Here is a 16,649-nt window from a genome sequence, read left to right as displayed (position 1 = left end):
TCAAGATTCTCTACAGGTTTGGGCAGTTTCTTACCTCAATAGTTATCACAACCTTAGATGTCCAGACAAAATATGGAGTGGAGATGGGGTGGGGGCGGACACTATGATTATGTAATAATTTGTTTTTAAGAATAGCTTGGCTTTGATTTACAACAAAGGAGTTACATGTCTTAGGAGCCAGGCATACATGTGCGTTTCTCAGATCGGCTGTCTTCCTTCTCCAAGCCTCCTTCCGTCCGTCTCTTCCCCCCCTCTCAGCCCTGGCGCCCGGCCTCTCCCCCCTCCCTTTCCCCCCTCCCCCCTCCCCTGGCCCGCCTTCCCGGGAGGCTGGGAATCCCGGACTGCCACTGGCCCACGGGGATCCGCTGCGCTCCGTCACCGCGTCCACTTCCGTCCGGAGAGGAGGCGCCTTGCACTCGGCTCGCCCCGGACGGTCGCCCTGCGGGTGTCGCCCCCTCCGCGCGCGTGGACCGTAGACCGCAGTCTCCCGGCGGCTGACGAGGTACGTGCGCTCCCCCAGCACAGAAACGCGGCGGAGCCCCGCTCGGCTCTGACTCGCGCGGGTGTTTGCATGAGGCAAGGAAGGTCTTTGCCATGTGCACAGGTAGTGAGCCTGTCGACGCCCATTTTCAAAACCTGACTTACCAGAGCAGTACATTGTCTTTGCAGAAAAGCAACCCCCACCAGCCCCCCTGGGCATATTTTCCTGGATTGCATAGCCACACATTTAAAAAACATACTCGAGATCATACTGTATGTAAACCTGTGTTCGCTTTTTTCTTTTTCCCATGTAACACTATATCAGAAGGCTTTCTCCTTCCTGCCATTAAATACTCTTTGTAACTGTTTTTCTACAGTTAAACATTTTGGTTGTATAGTTTTTACTACTAATGTAAAACTATGGGGGGAAAGTGAGCATACTTGCATTTTTTAGAGGATGGATATTAGAGGAGGTCCTGGGTCTAGGAGTGTGACTTTCTAGATGCTGAGTACCTGTTGCCAAGAAAGACGGCACAGTACACACCCACAGCCATGTGGGTCGGGTGGCAGAGGTGTCGCCTTGCCCAGGCCCTGCTCACATTGGGCACTGCCATTTAGGTTTCTTGCTGATGGAAAATGCCACCTGTTGTTTTCTAAGCCCATTTAAAACACGGTGGTCAGCCGTGAGCCCTGTGGATATCTGGGGAAATCCTATCTAGGCGTGGAACCACCCAGGAAAAGGTCAAAGGCAGCCACGTGATTGGCGTGTTCACAGGCCACTGTGTGCTCTTCACTTCTAGCTTTCTATTTAATGCTGTCTGGACCATGTGCCCCACAGAGAATACAAGCACGATTGCTGAAAAGTAAGCGAGTGGAGGAGTTCACGTTCATAGAATCATCTAGGGGGACGCAGGGCCCTGGCTTCCCCGTTGCAAGAGTGAGATTCGTGGCCATGCGCGTTCCTACAATGTTCACCCAGTAAAAACAAAAAAACCACCGAGCCTTCCCATAGCCGCCGCCTTCCTGTATTATCTTTCAGTGTGTCTGTTGTTGTGCTTGCAGATGGTTTCCATTTCTAATCTCTGAAGCTTCCAGAAATTTATTGCTAGGCTTCTTTGCTTGTTACAACCCCATTTGCCCCAATTCCCTTTGCTCTTCAAAATCTGTTTTCTTTATTTCTGGTGGAAAGCTTTATTGCACTGGGAAGTCTGACTTCTGAGTCAGACTTCTTCAAATCCTTGGGGGTGTGAAAGCAGGACCCCCCCCCCACACCACCCTTTACCACCCACTGCTTGCCTTTCTGACTTCTAGTGAGAAAAAGGGGAATGCTGTTCAATTTTACTGTTGAAAGACAACTTTCAGCGAAAGGCAAAATCGTGACTCTCCTACAGATATAAAATTGAACACGTGTTAAAGTTTCAAAAAAGTTCCTGTTTTATTCATTAAAGAGGGAACCAAGCAGATGTTATAATCGGTTCAAAAAAGAAGTCAAGAAGCACAAATTTATACGGAGTAAAGGAATGCCCTAGGAAGGGGCACCTTAGGACAGGAGCCAGGACCCGGCGGCCTCCCGGGATTTGCAGGTCCGACACGCACCAGTGAGTCCCATGGGTCTTGACTTGTAATTTCATGGAGGCACTTGCTGTGTGAAGCAGGGCTGGAGGGTGTTCAGGAACAAATGATTCATCCATGACACTCGTTAAAAAACAGCAGGGCAGACCTCATTCGGGACCTTCCATAGGTGTAGGGACGACTGCAATGGGATTTTTCAGTAGAGAGATTGGGCTCGACCCTGAATACAACAAGGAAAAGTGGGGACTTACGGCTGAGGAGCAGAGTAGGGATCAGTGGATGGAAAATTACTAAGAGGAAGCATTCGGGACCTGGGAATCCCACTAAACCAACCTAACAGGATTTTGGCAGAAGACACAGCAGGGCCATCAGTCATCGGCTGGGGGATGGCAGAGGGTGAGGAACGGGATCAGGCATGGAGAGTGAGGGCTTTTGCTAAATTCACTTAGCAGGCTTTTCACTAAAACTGGACAATGAGAGATGAACTTGGAAGTGCAGAAGTCAGGGCCTAATTGAGAAGAGAGCTCAGAGGAGTCTGGTCAAGGAGAGAATCTTCATCCAGGGACCATACGAGTCAGTCTGCAGGGGAGTGGGCCCCTCGATCATCCCTACATGTGTGGCATCTTGCATGAATGTTATGGGGGAGTAATGAATGTTCTGGAGGCTGCGTTTGGTGTGTCGTTGCCAAAAAATGTGCCCATCAGGGCATCCTCTGCCGGAGCATGTCTTGGTCATCCCTGGTGCCGTAAGGAGGACCCTGACTTCCAGAGGCTTCAGCAGTGGCTACCCCAGATCTGATCTCAGGATGGCTGGAACGTGTTGCCAAACCCATGTGCCGTGATACAGAGAAGCTATCCTGGGCACATATTTTATGAGGACTCCACCTTACATGTCAGGCCCACAGTCCCATCCCCTTCTATGAGGACCCTGAAACCGTATCACTCACAACGAAGGACCCTATAACGTCATGTAGAAGGAACTTCTACTTTTCAGTGGGAAAGTAATCATCGCCCATAGCACGCCCTTCTGTGATGTCTGATTCTAGCCCTGTTCATTGTATTTGAGCTATTTGGCACCCCTTTGAAAGACCAGGGTAACTGATAGACTTGTAAATTCTCTCCTGTCTGGTAGTGAATTAATTGGCTTTCTCCCCTCGCCTGGAAACATCAGTTTTGTCTCTATTTGCAATTTATCTCACTATTCCTTTACTGCATATAAATTTGTGCTCTTTTCTTTTTTCCTTCGAACCAGTTACAACATCTGTCTCGTTCCCTCTTCTCATCTGAGTAAAATAAAATCCTTCACGTGTTCATTTTTATATCTGTATGCAGTCCATAGCCACTGTCTGCTGTGCTCACCGTGGCGTTGGCCCAGGGCATACAGGCGAAGGTCTGGCAGGAGCCCAGCCTTCCACATGCAGCATACGCAGGCCTCTCCTGGCCGCCACCCGCTTCTTGCAGGAGAATAACCTTGCAGGGTCAGTCCAGGGTGTACGTCTCCGGACTGGAAACATTCCTTCTGGAAAGTGGATATCAATACAAGTTTCAGAGACAAGGCTGCTTTGGGATGGCCAGGATTTTCTGTGGTCTCTGCGTGGTCGTAGGATAGCCCACGGAAGACATCAGCGCAAGACTCAGCTCTCAGCAACAGTGCAGTGGGGTATGAAATTCACAGCTATTGACACTGGATTGTCCTGACTTCTCTTACTAATCATCGTTCTCTAATGTAGCTTATGAAAACAAAACCATGAAAGAGTCAAGTTTTCTTTGATCCAATTAATTTCTCTCTCCTTAAAGTTTAGTTATTTTATTTCTAGTTATGAACATTTAGAATGTTCTAGTAAGTACACGATATGATACAGCAGGCACCCATATTCACATGACCCAGATTTAAAAGAAATTAATATTTTGTCCTATGTGCTTCAAATCCAAACTTTTTAAGGAATTGAAATGTAACAAATACAATTAAAGCCAGCAATCTCCATCCCTTCCCCCCAGCCAATAACCACTGTCTAATGGTGGTAAGTTTTAGTTCCTTGAGTTATACTTTTATTACTTCCCTATATTTAATAAAAATTTATTTTTTTGTGTGTTTTAGTATTTACTTAACATCAGAAAAGCTATTGTTTTTTTATAGCATTATGTTTTTGAGGTTTATGATATTGATAAATACGTATAGTTTGTTCACTGACCTGCTATGCGGTATTCCTTTTATGAGTTTATTTATTTCCTAGGGCTGCCAAAACCAATTACCACAATCTGGGTGACTTAAGACAACACAAATTTATCCTCTCACAGTTTGGGAGGCCTGAAGTCTTAAATGAAGGTGTTGGCGGGCCATGTTCTTCCTGAAACGACAGGATAATCCTAGCTTCTGGGAAACTCCTTGCCTCCCACTAGCTTTTGGAGGCTGCTGGCAATCTCAACTTCTTTGATCTGCATCACTCCAGCCCCTGCCTCTGTTTCCACATGGCCTTCTCTCCTGGTTGTCTGTCTCTGTATCTAAATTTCCCTCTTAAGACAGCAGTCATAATTAGATTAGCACCCACCCTTACCCAGGATGACCTCATCTGAACTTGATTACCACTCTGAAGACATTATTTCTTGAACTGTCTCGGGGGTGGGGGGACGACGGGACAGATTCCAAGCCCACAACAATGAATGAATCCCAGTTCATCCCATTCTCCTCCTGATGGGCAATTAGATTGCTTCCAGTCGTTGCCATCACATCTGCGCAACCAAGAGCATCACTTACACACACACACACACACACACACACACACACACACACACACACACACACACGTGATTTTTCATTAGTGGGCTTTATGGGTTGCAGGTGTTACTGGTGCCCTGGGTTCTTGCCATCTCCCACGATGGAAATCAAGAGAGAGCACCACAAGAAACTTCTGGCAAGAGGCAGATTTATTAAGCTTGTGCACAGGGGAACCGACACCGAGAAAGGACAGGTTTGGGTGGCTCCTCGAAAGCTGGGGCAGGGCTGTAAAGGGAGCCGGGCGGGGTGAAAGCTACGATAGTCCGGTCAGGGCAGGTTTCTTGGCGCCTGCGCAGTGCGGCTACGTGCTTCTTCAAGAATCGCAGGTCTCAGCAAGGTAAGTCTCCACCCTGGGCGTGATTTTTTAGTATTTAAATTAGGGAAGGTCACCTGAGGGACACTCTTGGGCCTTCCTGCACATGTGTGGTGATAGGGAAAGTCTCTTGTTGCTGGGACGCAGATCTTTGTGGCTTGTCTCCCAAGGTTCCTTGATGCCCATTGGTGGCGCCCTAGGGCGGATATTCTTGTGAAACTTATCAGGGTCCAGCAGCTGACCTTTCCCAGTAACTCAACCGGAGGAAGTGGCCCTCCTGTCTCTCAGGGTGTCGTCATCATTGCTACACATCTTCCCAGAGCTTCCATCAGTTTCCCCTACAGGGGCACCATCGCTTGGTGTTATCAGACTCATTGCCAGTCTGCAAGATAGAAAACGGTATCTCGTTGTTGTTCTTTGTCTAATTTCCTTTAATACCAGCGACCTTTGGTGAACTGCCTGTTCATGACTTGGGAGCCTTTTTCTATCGGGGTAGTCTTTTCCTTCCTGATTTATAAGATTTCTTCATATACTTTACCTAGGTATGAAATCTGCTTTGAGAATAATATCTTCTCCTAGTCTGTATCTTCTTGCTTTGTTTCTGGCGCCTTTTATCTTACAGTTTTTAAAATTTTAATACAAATATAAAAGTTTTTTGTTGTGGAAAATCGTAAGCACGTGTACAAGCAGAGAGACCAGTTAAGTACAGGACACCCCTGAACCCACCCCCCCAGTGCCAACATTGTGACCCACGCACACCCTTCTCCCACCTCTGCCACCCACTGGGATATTTTAAAGCAAATCTGAGACATCTGGTCATTTTTCTGTACATACATCTTTGGGTTCAGTGGTCCCAGGTTCTCTTTTCCGACTGCCCTTCGACTTTTAAAAATTCAATTTGAAAATCTGTCTCCAGTAGTGGATTTAATCTACTTATATTTATTTGCATCTATTTCAGCCACGTTAAATCTCACTTTGGAGCTAATAGGTTTTAATTTTTTTCCCTCTCCTGTCCTGCCTTCTGTTTGTTGGGTCAAGCTTGTTAGGCCCCTCCCTCACTTGTACACCCACTGTCACCACCGTGTCTCCTGATCATTGTTTACTTGGAGCGCTTCTTCCTTATAGTGCTCCAGTGTGAGTTCCTCTACAATGCGCAGTGGTTTTTTGGGCTGGGTTGTGAAAGTCTTGCTAAAAAGCAGTTTTACATTTGTTTCTGCCAGGTGCCCAGGGCCAATTGTTATATTAATTTCTCAGCCCAGGTTGTCCTACTTGGAAAGGACAGTGTCAGTTTGGGTGTTGGTTTCTTATTTCCCTTCCTGGGTGTCATTGCCATGTTCCTACTCCTGGTTGGTTCGCTCCTCCCTCCCTTCCTTCCTTCCTTCTTTCCTCCCTTGCTTCCTGTTGTCATTTTTCGTTTTTTTTTTATTTCCCCCACTAAATATGAACCTTTGAGGGCTCTGACATTGCATGGGGAGGTCTCAGCTACAAATCTCGTCTCACGGGGCCCGAGGCCTCACTGGTTCCCCACAGGCTCCTAAGCACTGGTGTGTCAGGGCCTGGTGCTGGGTCTGGCCTGTCCCAGCCTCCACACGCTCGCTGGGCATCTGCTCATGTCATCCTGACCCTGGCTTCGGTTTCATCTCCGATCCTGCCTCAGGACTGTTGTTCCCTGTTCCCTATGAGCCCCAACATTTAAAAAAAAAATTCGTTGGCTGCATTCATGCTGGTATTTCTCATGTTCACAGTGGGAATGGGAATGGAGTCTTAGCCCCACTCTGGTATTGCCAGAACTGGAAGTTACCTCTGGTTTCTGGCATAAATGCACTAGGGGTAGAGTTGAAGTTAATTTTTTTCTGTAGTCTTGATTTTAGTCTACTTACTGTTTATAATCTTTGGGTTTGCACCATTTGGAATACAAGGCATGTTTCTCTCTCTGCAGGCCGACTTGAATATCTGCAATGGCTAACGAAGCTCATCCTTGTCCATGTGACATTGGCCATAAGATAGAGTATGGAGGGATGGGCTGTGAAGTTCAAGTCGAGCACATCAAGGCTTATGTCACCAGATCCCCCGTGGATGCTGGCAAAGCTGTGATCGTCATTCAAGATATATTCGGCTGGCAGTTGCCCAATACCAGATATATGGCTGACATGATAGCAGGAAATGGGTACACGTACGTATAAAGTTCTGTTCCTTTACTTAAATTCATGTAAATTTCTGTGATCTATATTTTGTTCCAGGGAAAACAAAAACAAACCCTCAAACCCTGTGACCGTATTCTAATTTATATGTACATTATATACTTCCGTATCTCTCTGGGGTGCAGGTAAATGGGAAATGTCAAACTAAAACACCCACCCACTGTCCAATGGAAGCTACCTGTTCCATCCCAGTTCCTGGGCTTCAGGTCCTCCAAGGCTGCCCCCAGGGTGGAACACAGGTACAGGACACCTTGGGCAGACCTCCCTAGCTCTGAAATGGACCCACTGCTTGGTCCCTGAAGCATCTCAGTGGGCGTTCACAGGCAGAGTGTCTATGGCATCCTGGTCCCCACACGGACTACCCTGGATGGCCCTGTCTGAGTTAGACTGGGCTCCAGAGCTGGCAGAGTGAGACCCCAGGCATGTCCCAAAGTTTGTGCCTTTGTCAGATCACGTGGCCATGGCCACCTTTGGCAAATGCTGTTATCTGTTTGGTTTTCGCCTTCTCTGGTGTTGGTAACGGCTTCAGTAAAGCACAGAGGAGAGGAGGAACCAGAAAGCATGAACCTGATTTCCTTTGTTTTCTCCAAAAGAGAAGCTGGAAATCAATGGGTGCGCCTACCTCATTTTCCTAGGAAGAGAACTCGATTTAAAGGCTGCAGACCCACTGCATGGGATGCAAATGTAGTGTTGACCAGAAAGAAGACTTTCACTAGATTTCTCACTTTTTCGTGCCCCCCTCCACCCCCCAATTTCTTCTTGAAGAGGAGGCAACTTAACTTCATAGGGGCAAACCCAGTAATCAAAGCCATGGCCAATCCTAATTGCCTTCTGGCTCAGCCAGACCCTGCATGACGGGTGTTGCAGGGCTGTTGTCCTCAATCTTCCAGGTCAAGACTGTCACTGTTTCCATTTTACCAATTAGAAAACCAGGGTATGAAGACAGAGGTGCCGCTGCCCCAAGTCACCCTGCCACAACCAGCAGACGGAATGGGATTGTAGCTTTGTTGGGTCCTAAAAAATGAGTAAAGATGCCTGTGATTTACCAAGCCCTTTCACTCTGGTTCCATCAGCTTGCCCTCAAAATAGTCCTCTGAGGCTGGGGGGTGCAAGGTGCGGTCTCTATTAGTCAGGTCAAGAAAAGGAGGCTAAAAAGTGGTTAAATGACTGTTAAGGTTACAGGGCAGACGCGTCAGTACGGGGACTTGAACTGGATTCTTCTGACCTAAATGTCAGTGTTCTTTACACCCCTGCAGGAGGAGCTATGTCCCCCTCTCCATGGGGATGACCTTTCTTTTAAGAAACTGGTCTCTTATTTTAAGAAACTGATCCACCCTCCTGGGTTAACTTGCATGGAAGATCGTGAAGGGGAGAACAGGCTGCCCCAAAATGTGCCACTTTGGCATGTGGATTGTTTTGAGCTGAAGGCGATCAAAACCCAGTAGATTTAAGAATAACTTTTACCTCTCCCTTCACTACCTAGAAGAATTTAGATAGGGGGCCTAGCTCAGAAACAGAGCTATTACGGGAGATAACTTTTATCTAAATGACCTTTTCACGTGGCAGGACAAATATTTAATTACTAAACATCTGCTCTGACCGTCCTTTCTCTTCACCTCCTTCCCCTTGAAGCCTCAGACCCCATCCATGTCCTTAGCTCAGGATGGCACATAAGCCTCAATTGCCTGCCTTTGGGCGTCATATTTTTGTGGTCTCATATTTTTCATACATATTTTAATGGTTTTATATTTTTATGTATGAAATTGTTGACGTAAGAAATGTCCAAAACCGTAGAGAATTTTTATGAGTTTGAGACAAACTGACGACAATTGCCGGGCAGTGAGATCTCACGTGCTCTGGAAAATAACAGTTTTGCAACTTCTTTTATGCATTTGTAATGTAAGGGCGGTGACAAGGAGGTGGGGGAAAACAAGGCGGGATTGGATTGCAGGAGAGTTAACAAGACTCTGCTCTCTTAGGGGTGGTTTCTGCTTATTTCAAAGGTGTATTAACCTAGGTGCCCAGAAACAAAAGACAGGGCTGCTTAAGATGAAGATAAAACTTGTACTAAAGAAGTTACAGGCCTGGGGCGTGACCACCCACCAAGACCTCCCCAGTTAGGAATTTATGACCAGATCACCCTGTGAGGGTACTTTCCGTAGAAACCCTTTCTTGTCCACAGAACTACATTTGCCTTTCACCTGCTTGTCGTCTCATGTCAATGTAATTACTACAACATCCAAAGAACCTAGGAGGGAAGGAGGGAAATTTTTTCCTCCCCTACAATCGTCATGGACTCGGCCAGCTGGCTAGTCTCCCTGTTCAGTCCCTTTTAGAACTCGCTTTAGACTGTACCCTCTGGGCAGGAAATTGTGCCCTGTTGGCATGCTGGGCGGAGTCTGGGGAAAATTGCTTGGTCACAGTGACTGGACATGCTAACCAGGTGAGCTGTCCTGCCCTGAGGCTAATGTGAGAGGCCCACTGAGAGGTGTGAGCCCTGCGGGCAGGTGCTGGAGGAGCCCTCGTAGCCAGCCTGCTCAAGGCCCATGCTGCCAGGGGCCCTCGTCCCGTGGGATAAAATCTGGGGAAGTGTGTGTACTGCCAGGTCTCCAGATGGGCTGGCAAAGGCGTTGCACCTTCGGTTGTGAAACCTGAGAGGGCCTGGTGCCAGCTGGCCTCTGCTGTGATCAAAGCTGGTCCTCGTGGCCTCAACTTCTCTTTTCCTGGGAGTGAGACTCGTCAACGTAGCATGTTTCTTCGTGAGTGGAAGCAAATACGCAGTCCCAACAGTGACGAAACTAAGATCAGTTCCCGTCCCTGTTTTACAGAACCATCGTTCCAGACTTCTTCGTGGGTCAAGAGCCATGGCACCCCTCTGGGGACTGGTCCACCTTTCCCGAGTGGTTGAAAACAAGAAATGCCAGAAAGATCGATAAGTAAGTTCTGGGGGTGTGGCTATGTTTGTGGTGCCCCCCCCCCAGAGCACGAGGGAGAGCGGTGGGTCTGGCTTCACGCTTCTGACACGCCCCTCCCTCCGTGTAGGACTTGGGTGGCCACAGCCCTCCAATGGAGTACGTTGCTTCCAGTTGAAAATGTCTTCTGAGTTGTTCCAAGCAACCAATTTGCAAATGAACCATTTGCAAGACTGGGGCCACTGTCCTTGGTCCCGTCATGGCTTAAATAGTGCTGGTGGCTTTCCAAATCTTGCTCTGCTCTTTGGGCCTGGGAGGAGATGAGCAATGCAGAGTTGGGTATTAGGCAGCGGGAGTGAATGTGCCAAGTCAGAGAGTTTGGGAAGCTGCCCAGTTGGCTGGTGCCTGTTGAGAGGAGAGAGAGTAGAGGAGTGCTCACAGGGCGCAGACCTTGGGATCAGGCCTTAGAGCGGGCGGTGGCCTGCGGCCTTGGTCCCGAAGCTGTGGAGGGCTGCCGATCAGTGTTTAGCTGGGAAGTGAGCTAGTCAGATTTGCTGGTCTCTTGGAAAGAGCCAGGCTGCAGCCTGATCAGGCGGCTGGAGGAGGACGGCCTTGGCAGGGAGCCCAGCCAGGAGCGGCGTCACGGTCACGTGGGCCCGAGGTGGCGAGATGGAGCTCCGACAAAGCAAGAACCTCAGAAGCTGATCAAGCCCTGTTACCACCAGCACTGTGCTTGCTGCCCAGTGCCCTTCCCAGGACCTCACAAAAGACCGCTTGATTCTTGAGTAACTCTGCTTCCTGTTCTAGAGAGGTCGATGCTGTCTTGAAGTACCTGAAACAGCAGTGTCATGTGCAGAAAATCGGCGTCGTGGGATTCTGCTGGGGCGGAGTGGCTGTCCATCACTTGATGATGAAATACCCAGAATTCCGGGCAGGAGTGTCCCTCTACGGTATATCTGCCTTGTACACATTTACACAGTGAAAGCAGGGAGCAGGTGACCGTAACCGCAGGCCTCTGCTGAGCTCAGGGTCCCGGGGGCCACACAAAACCCGATGGTCACGAAATTGGCCTCATAAATCTGAAAGCAGAGGTAGAGGTTTGTAATGCAGTAACCAGAGGATGTCACTGGGAGTGAGGGGACCCGGTTGCCAATAGTGTGCCTTTGGGAAAGTCATCTAACCTGACATCTCAATGTCTTTGCTTAGGATGGAGGGGATGACCTTTCTTTTCTGTGATAATGAATTCCCAGCAATGTTTTTATGAATAACATCTATGAAAAGATTTTTCCAAGATACAAATTACAATATTCTTGACTGCACATGTGTCACACACACACACACACACACACACACACACACACACACACACACAGAATAAAGAAGGGAAGAAAGAAAAGGAAAACCCACTCTAAAATGGAAATAGTGACATAAACATATCAGCCAAAACAAACCAGATGAAACAGAGGTACCATAGCACTGATAGCGCATTGTAGCTATGTGTAGAAATGGCATACTACGTTCGTGATATAGAAACACTCAGACCATAAAAATGTTAAAAAAAGCCAAAACAGCAAAAAAAGGAAAATTGGCCTTCTTTCCTCATGTATGTGTCATACAGTTATACTTATGATTCTTATTTGGCTTAATGGTTCCTCACTGTGGTATTTTCGCCTACTTTTAGCATTTTAAAAACACTGACTGTTTGCTTACAGAAAAGGAATAGCTTGCCAGTTGCCACTGAGCACTGCTGGGGCTGACGGTTGCTAAAACACAGCCCCTTTTTGTGCGTTAGCAAAAGGCGCTGCTGCGTGGACGGCTCTCCCGCGCCCCCTTGTGGCCACTGTTGTGCAGTGCGTGAGCTGCGGAGCGCGGCAGGGCTCAGAGCCCTGGGCCATTAAACTGCTGTCCAGCCTCAAAACCGGGCATTAACAGTGGGGTAGGGAGTGTGGCCATCTTTTCCGTGGCTCCCTGCTTCCTAGAGAGGAGTTATAGGTGAGGGGAGTCTCTCCAGGTTACTAGCTTTGCTGTGCTGCCAAGAAGAAATGGAAAAAAAAAAGCCTTTATTATTTTCTCCTCCCTTCCAAGACTCTTGAGCATATCTGAGTCAGGTTCTGAGAGCCCACTTTCAGAGTAGGCCCCGACCTTGGGCTCTGTCCTTGGCCCACTGGGTCAGTTTAGCGAGAATCCCCCCACCTTTGATAGCTGATAAAATTCCTCACCCCCTACCCTCGGTATCTTGTCACTTGGCCTGCCTTCAGCAAGAATCTTGTCATCTGGCCAGAATCCCCCCTACCCCGATGCTTCTTTTTAGTTTTCCACCCACCGACACCTATCCTACTTTCCTGCCATAGTCCCCACTTGTCCTTGTATTCCTGGCTAAGCTGGACCCCTACTGCAAAGCCTCCATTGCCGGTTTTGAATCAAGATCTCTTTATCGTCTTTAACAAGCATCAGAATAGTCGTTAATACTCCTCTTATCTTAAAATGGCATTAGATTGCAAAGCTTCTGCTTGTTTTCCTATAGGAGCGGGCACACCCAGGGCTGTTGTCTGAATCTCCAAGCAGAACACACTTCTGACTAAACGATCCCTCAAACTCCAAAACCAAGGATGAAAACTAATGTTTAGGGGTGACCTGCTAGGTAGGACCAGGTGCCGTGCCCAGGGACTTCAGCTTGTGGTCTCATCTGAGCACAGATACCCTGTTAAATGGCCACCCCATCTCATGAATGAACCCACCCAGCACACTGAAGTCAGAGTGTGGGGCCTGTGCGCACCGTGAGAAATTTCTAGAACAATGGTGGTCAGGTGTTCCCGATTTGAAAGTTATCAGCTCTTGGTAAATGAAGGCACAGAACAAGAGGGAGCATTTTCCAGGCTGCTCCTGTATCTTAACACGCCTAGCAGCCGACGAGGTCTCATTCCATTTTTTTTTAAAGATTTTATTGGGGGATTGGGAGAGGGGAACAAATTGCTGACCTTTTGTTCTTCAGTCTAGTTGTGGAGGATGTCGCTTTGCTGGCCAATGTTAGTATTATCATTGCGCTCTTCCTGGGTGAGGCAGTTGCTCCCCGGCCATTGGAGGGCCTCTCACAGCAGTTCATGGCAGCTCATGCCAGCTGCCGGCCACTCACGGTGGCTTATGGCAGCCCCACTGCAGCCCCACTGCAGCCTATGCCATTATCGGAGACTCACGGCAGCCCAGCTCCAGGTCGAGCTGTTGTTCACCATCTTAGCTGTAGAGGGCGCAGTGTCACTGGCCCTCATGTGGGATCCGAACCGGGGCCCTGCTGCTCAGAGCTGGTGTCCCAAGCCAACTCCTAACCAAGGCGCCACTCGGCCGTCCCTCATTCCATTTTTTAAAGGCCTGATTTCTAGTGAGTGAAGTGGGAGAAGAGCTGACTTGATACGCTTCTCTGTGAGACTAATTTTGTAGGCCAGCCTACTTCTGTGCAGTTGCTATTATAGAAAGAAAACAAAACCCCCACAGCACATAATTTCACTTCGAAAAATCAAACCAGACCCACGTAGCTGCGTGCGGCATGCATGGAGTCACAGCCGCTGGCTCTTTGCCCACCCTGCAGGCATCGTCAGGGACTCTGAGGACGTGCACAGCTTGCAGAACCCCACGCTGTTCATTTTTGCCGAAAACGATTCTGTGATTCCTCTTGAGCAAGTAAGTTGGCACTTTTCCACTTCACATGTCTGTATTTAATAGCACAATTTGACATTTTGGGGAAGACATCCTAAAGGGCTCATTTGCTGCTCCAAATATTTTTCAACATTGTTTTAGAAGTGGGTTTTATTGGGGACTCAGAGATTGTAACCCCCCAAAATGCTCTTGGCGTGGCCTGGTTACTGGGCCTGGACACGGCCCTGCCGTCCCATCCCCCCAGGTGTAACTGGGGTTATCATGAGGTCTCTGTCACGGTGTGTTAAAGTTAGTACATTGATGAGGAAAAAGCAGAAGAAAACTGTGGCTCGCGAACAGTTGTTCAGAAACGATTGTTCATTGTATTAATACAAGTTTCAAATAATTTTATACTCGAATATATTGAATTTCATATTGAATATATTGAATATTACATACTTCAATATGTTAAATTATAGACTATATTATTTAAGATACATTATATTAACACAGTTTCAAATAGTTTATGTTGTAGCATTCTTACATTGCTCTGAGTTCTCTTCTTAGCCAGAGGCAAGGGCCGAGTTAGTGACAACATTAAAAGTAAAAAATTTCATTGTAGCGGTGGAGCTTCCTAAAGCATTGACGTTGAGTCTCTTATGAGCATTCAAAGAAGAGGTGGAGAAGGGGAGATATTACTGGAGGGTTAAAATTGTATCATCATGACAACCTTTGCCCACCAGGTCTCTTTGCTGACCCAGAAATTGAAAGAACATTGCAAAGTGGAATATCAAATTAAAACGTTTTCCGGGCAAACTCATGGGTTCGTGCACCGAAAGAGGGAAGACTGCTCGCCTGAAGACAAGCCCTATATTGATGAGGCGAGGAGGAATTTACTCGAGTGGCTGACCAAGTATGTTTAGCAATGGCCAAGGGAAACTTTCTCAAGATAGCTTTCGAGGTGTTTGCTTGCAAATATTGAGGTCATTTGATTTTTCACTTTATGTAAAATAAATCAAGGAATCCTGAGACTCATTTCATCTGAAACACAAATTCAGTAGGAAATGTTAACATATTAAATGATTCTATTTTTAACATGGACATAAATAAAAATTTTAAAAATTGGTCAGTACCTGATGAATTTGAATGATAGAATAACATCCTAACTATTAGGAAAACCTGAGGCTATTCAGGGGCCAGCTGACAGCTCAGGCGTGGCCTTCCTGGTTTTTGAGTATGACCTTTAAAATGATTGAATGTAGCAAAGCCATGAAAACATAAACTGTAAACTCAGGTTGATTAAGAGCCAAACTGACATTTATCTTTGTCTTAATACAGATGAATTTCACATTCATATATTGCACTATGAGAAAGAGATTAAAATCGGGCTCCATTGGCCTAATTATTGGGTTTGTCGGGAAAGTCATGACCCATTTTTTGTTTTTCGTTGCAAAAATGCGTCATGACTTTTCCGACAACCCAATATCAAGCTAATGCACTTAACTTTTATTCAAGTTTTTGAATTTGTGGCTCTTTCTAAAAGCTAATAAAGAAACGATGGATGGGTTACCATCTATTGTGTCCTAGGCAGAGGTTTTCCACACACGGGCAGGGGTCTTTGGGTCCCAGGGGCTGGGGCTGCATCGCACATCTCATGTTGCATCCTACTGACTTTCCGTTAACCCTGTTACGCCCGTCACAGCCCTGCAGTTTGTCTTCCTCGGTTCCAGCTGAGAATTTACTTGGTAAATCACGCCTAGACCAGTCACTGTCCCTCCACTGAACCCTCTGTGTCTGCAGACACCGGAAGGCCCCCCCAGGCCTGGGCCTTTGGGAGGCTCCCTCCATCAGGAGGGGTTTGCTTGGGTCCTGGGCTGGGTGTGAGGCTTTCATCCCAACGTGCCGTGGCCAACGTGGGGCCATTCCTGCAGCCTCAGAGCGCCACACCCACCCCTTCTTCTTATCCATCGCTGGGTGGGCCTGCAGAGTCCCGTGTGGCTGCTGCTCTGTTCTTTCTGTGAGAGCAGGAGTGACAAGATGGGACTCTCCAGAGACAGAGGGAGCAAGGGAGCGGTGACATGAGCCTGACCCCAGGCTGGGGAAGGGAGAGGAGGAGGGATTCCAGGCAGTGAGAAGGGCACAGGGAACCGTCTGAGGTCGGCTTAGAGACCATACAGGGCAGGCAAGACCGGAGAGCAGTGGAACCGAGCAGCGGAGCTGTGGAGAGGAGTTTGGTTCTGGTCCAGCCTGGAGTATCAGGTTTTCCTGGGCTGCGAGTTACAGCAAGCCTGACTACGTCTCTCCCCCAACACCCCTCCATGGGTCCAAGAGTGGCTCAGGCCTTGCTGATGCCAAGTCCTCTCGGGGTGGGCCTTAGCCTCACAAAACCCCAGCCACAGCAGCAGGGCTGTCTTCCTGTGCGCCTGTTTTTGTGGAGGAGGAAACTGTCAGAATCCTTCCAGCGTGTTCCCCACCTCATGAGAGAGGCTGAGTGAGCATCAGAGCATCAGGCTGGGGGCAGCTCATGGCCAGGACTGATTGGCTGACTCACCCCAGGCCTGGCAGTGAGGGAGGGGACGTGGAGGCCTGGTGGGTGGCAGCACAGGCTGCCATGTGGACCTACAGACTGGGGAGCCATCCGCCAGGCGTGGGCACCAACAGGGTAGAGTAAGACGGTGATGAGAACGTGGGGGGCAGGAAGGGTGTGGGGGGGAAGTGTCCAGGCCCCACCACGATGAGCGAGCTGTGTGGCTTTTGGGCAACGCG

The 16,649-nt window shown here is 48.2% G+C and overlaps 1 protein-coding gene across 2 annotated transcripts; it reads left to right on the top strand.

Annotated features, from left to right (window-relative positions):
• The first annotated feature begins 339 nt into the window (after positions 1-339).
• Positions 340-15,015, top strand: CMBL (carboxymethylenebutenolidase homolog). 2 transcript variants are annotated; one of them, XM_019662399.1, is made up of 6 exons: positions 340-502; positions 7,080-7,313; positions 10,170-10,277; positions 11,061-11,203; positions 13,837-13,928; positions 14,627-15,015. In XM_019662399.1, the coding sequence occupies exons 2-6, from the start codon at positions 7,099-7,101 to the stop codon at positions 14,804-14,806; spliced, it is 738 nt and encodes a 245-aa protein (XP_019517944.1). In that variant the 5' UTR covers positions 340-502; positions 7,080-7,098; the 3' UTR covers positions 14,807-15,015. The 2 variants fall into 2 exon arrangements, with proteins under 2 accessions (XP_019517944.1, XP_019517945.1); XM_019662400.1 differs by lacking the exon at positions 340-502 and adding an exon at positions 3,611-3,711 and having other exon boundaries at positions 14,627-15,008.
• Positions 15,016-16,649: the final 1,634 nt, after the last annotated feature.

Source organism: Hipposideros armiger, unplaced genomic scaffold (genome assembly GCF_001890085.2).
Source record: "Hipposideros armiger isolate ML-2016 unplaced genomic scaffold, ASM189008v1 scaffold_374, whole genome shotgun sequence".
Taxonomy (NCBI): Eukaryota; Metazoa; Chordata; class Mammalia; order Chiroptera; family Hipposideridae; genus Hipposideros; species Hipposideros armiger.
This window is presented reverse-complemented; position numbering and strand designations above follow the sequence as displayed.

Coding starts and splice junctions, on each gene's coding strand:
- CMBL (XM_019662399.1), top strand. CDS start 7,099: ATGGCTAACGAAGCTCATCCTTGTCCATGTGACATTGGCCATAAGATA. Junction 7,314..10,169: donor ATAGCAGGAAATGGGTACAC/GTACGTATAAAG, acceptor CCTGTTTTACAG/AACCATCGTTCCAGACTTCT. Junction 10,278..11,060: donor AATGCCAGAAAGATCGATAA/GTAAGTTCTGGG, acceptor TTCCTGTTCTAG/AGAGGTCGATGCTGTCTTGA.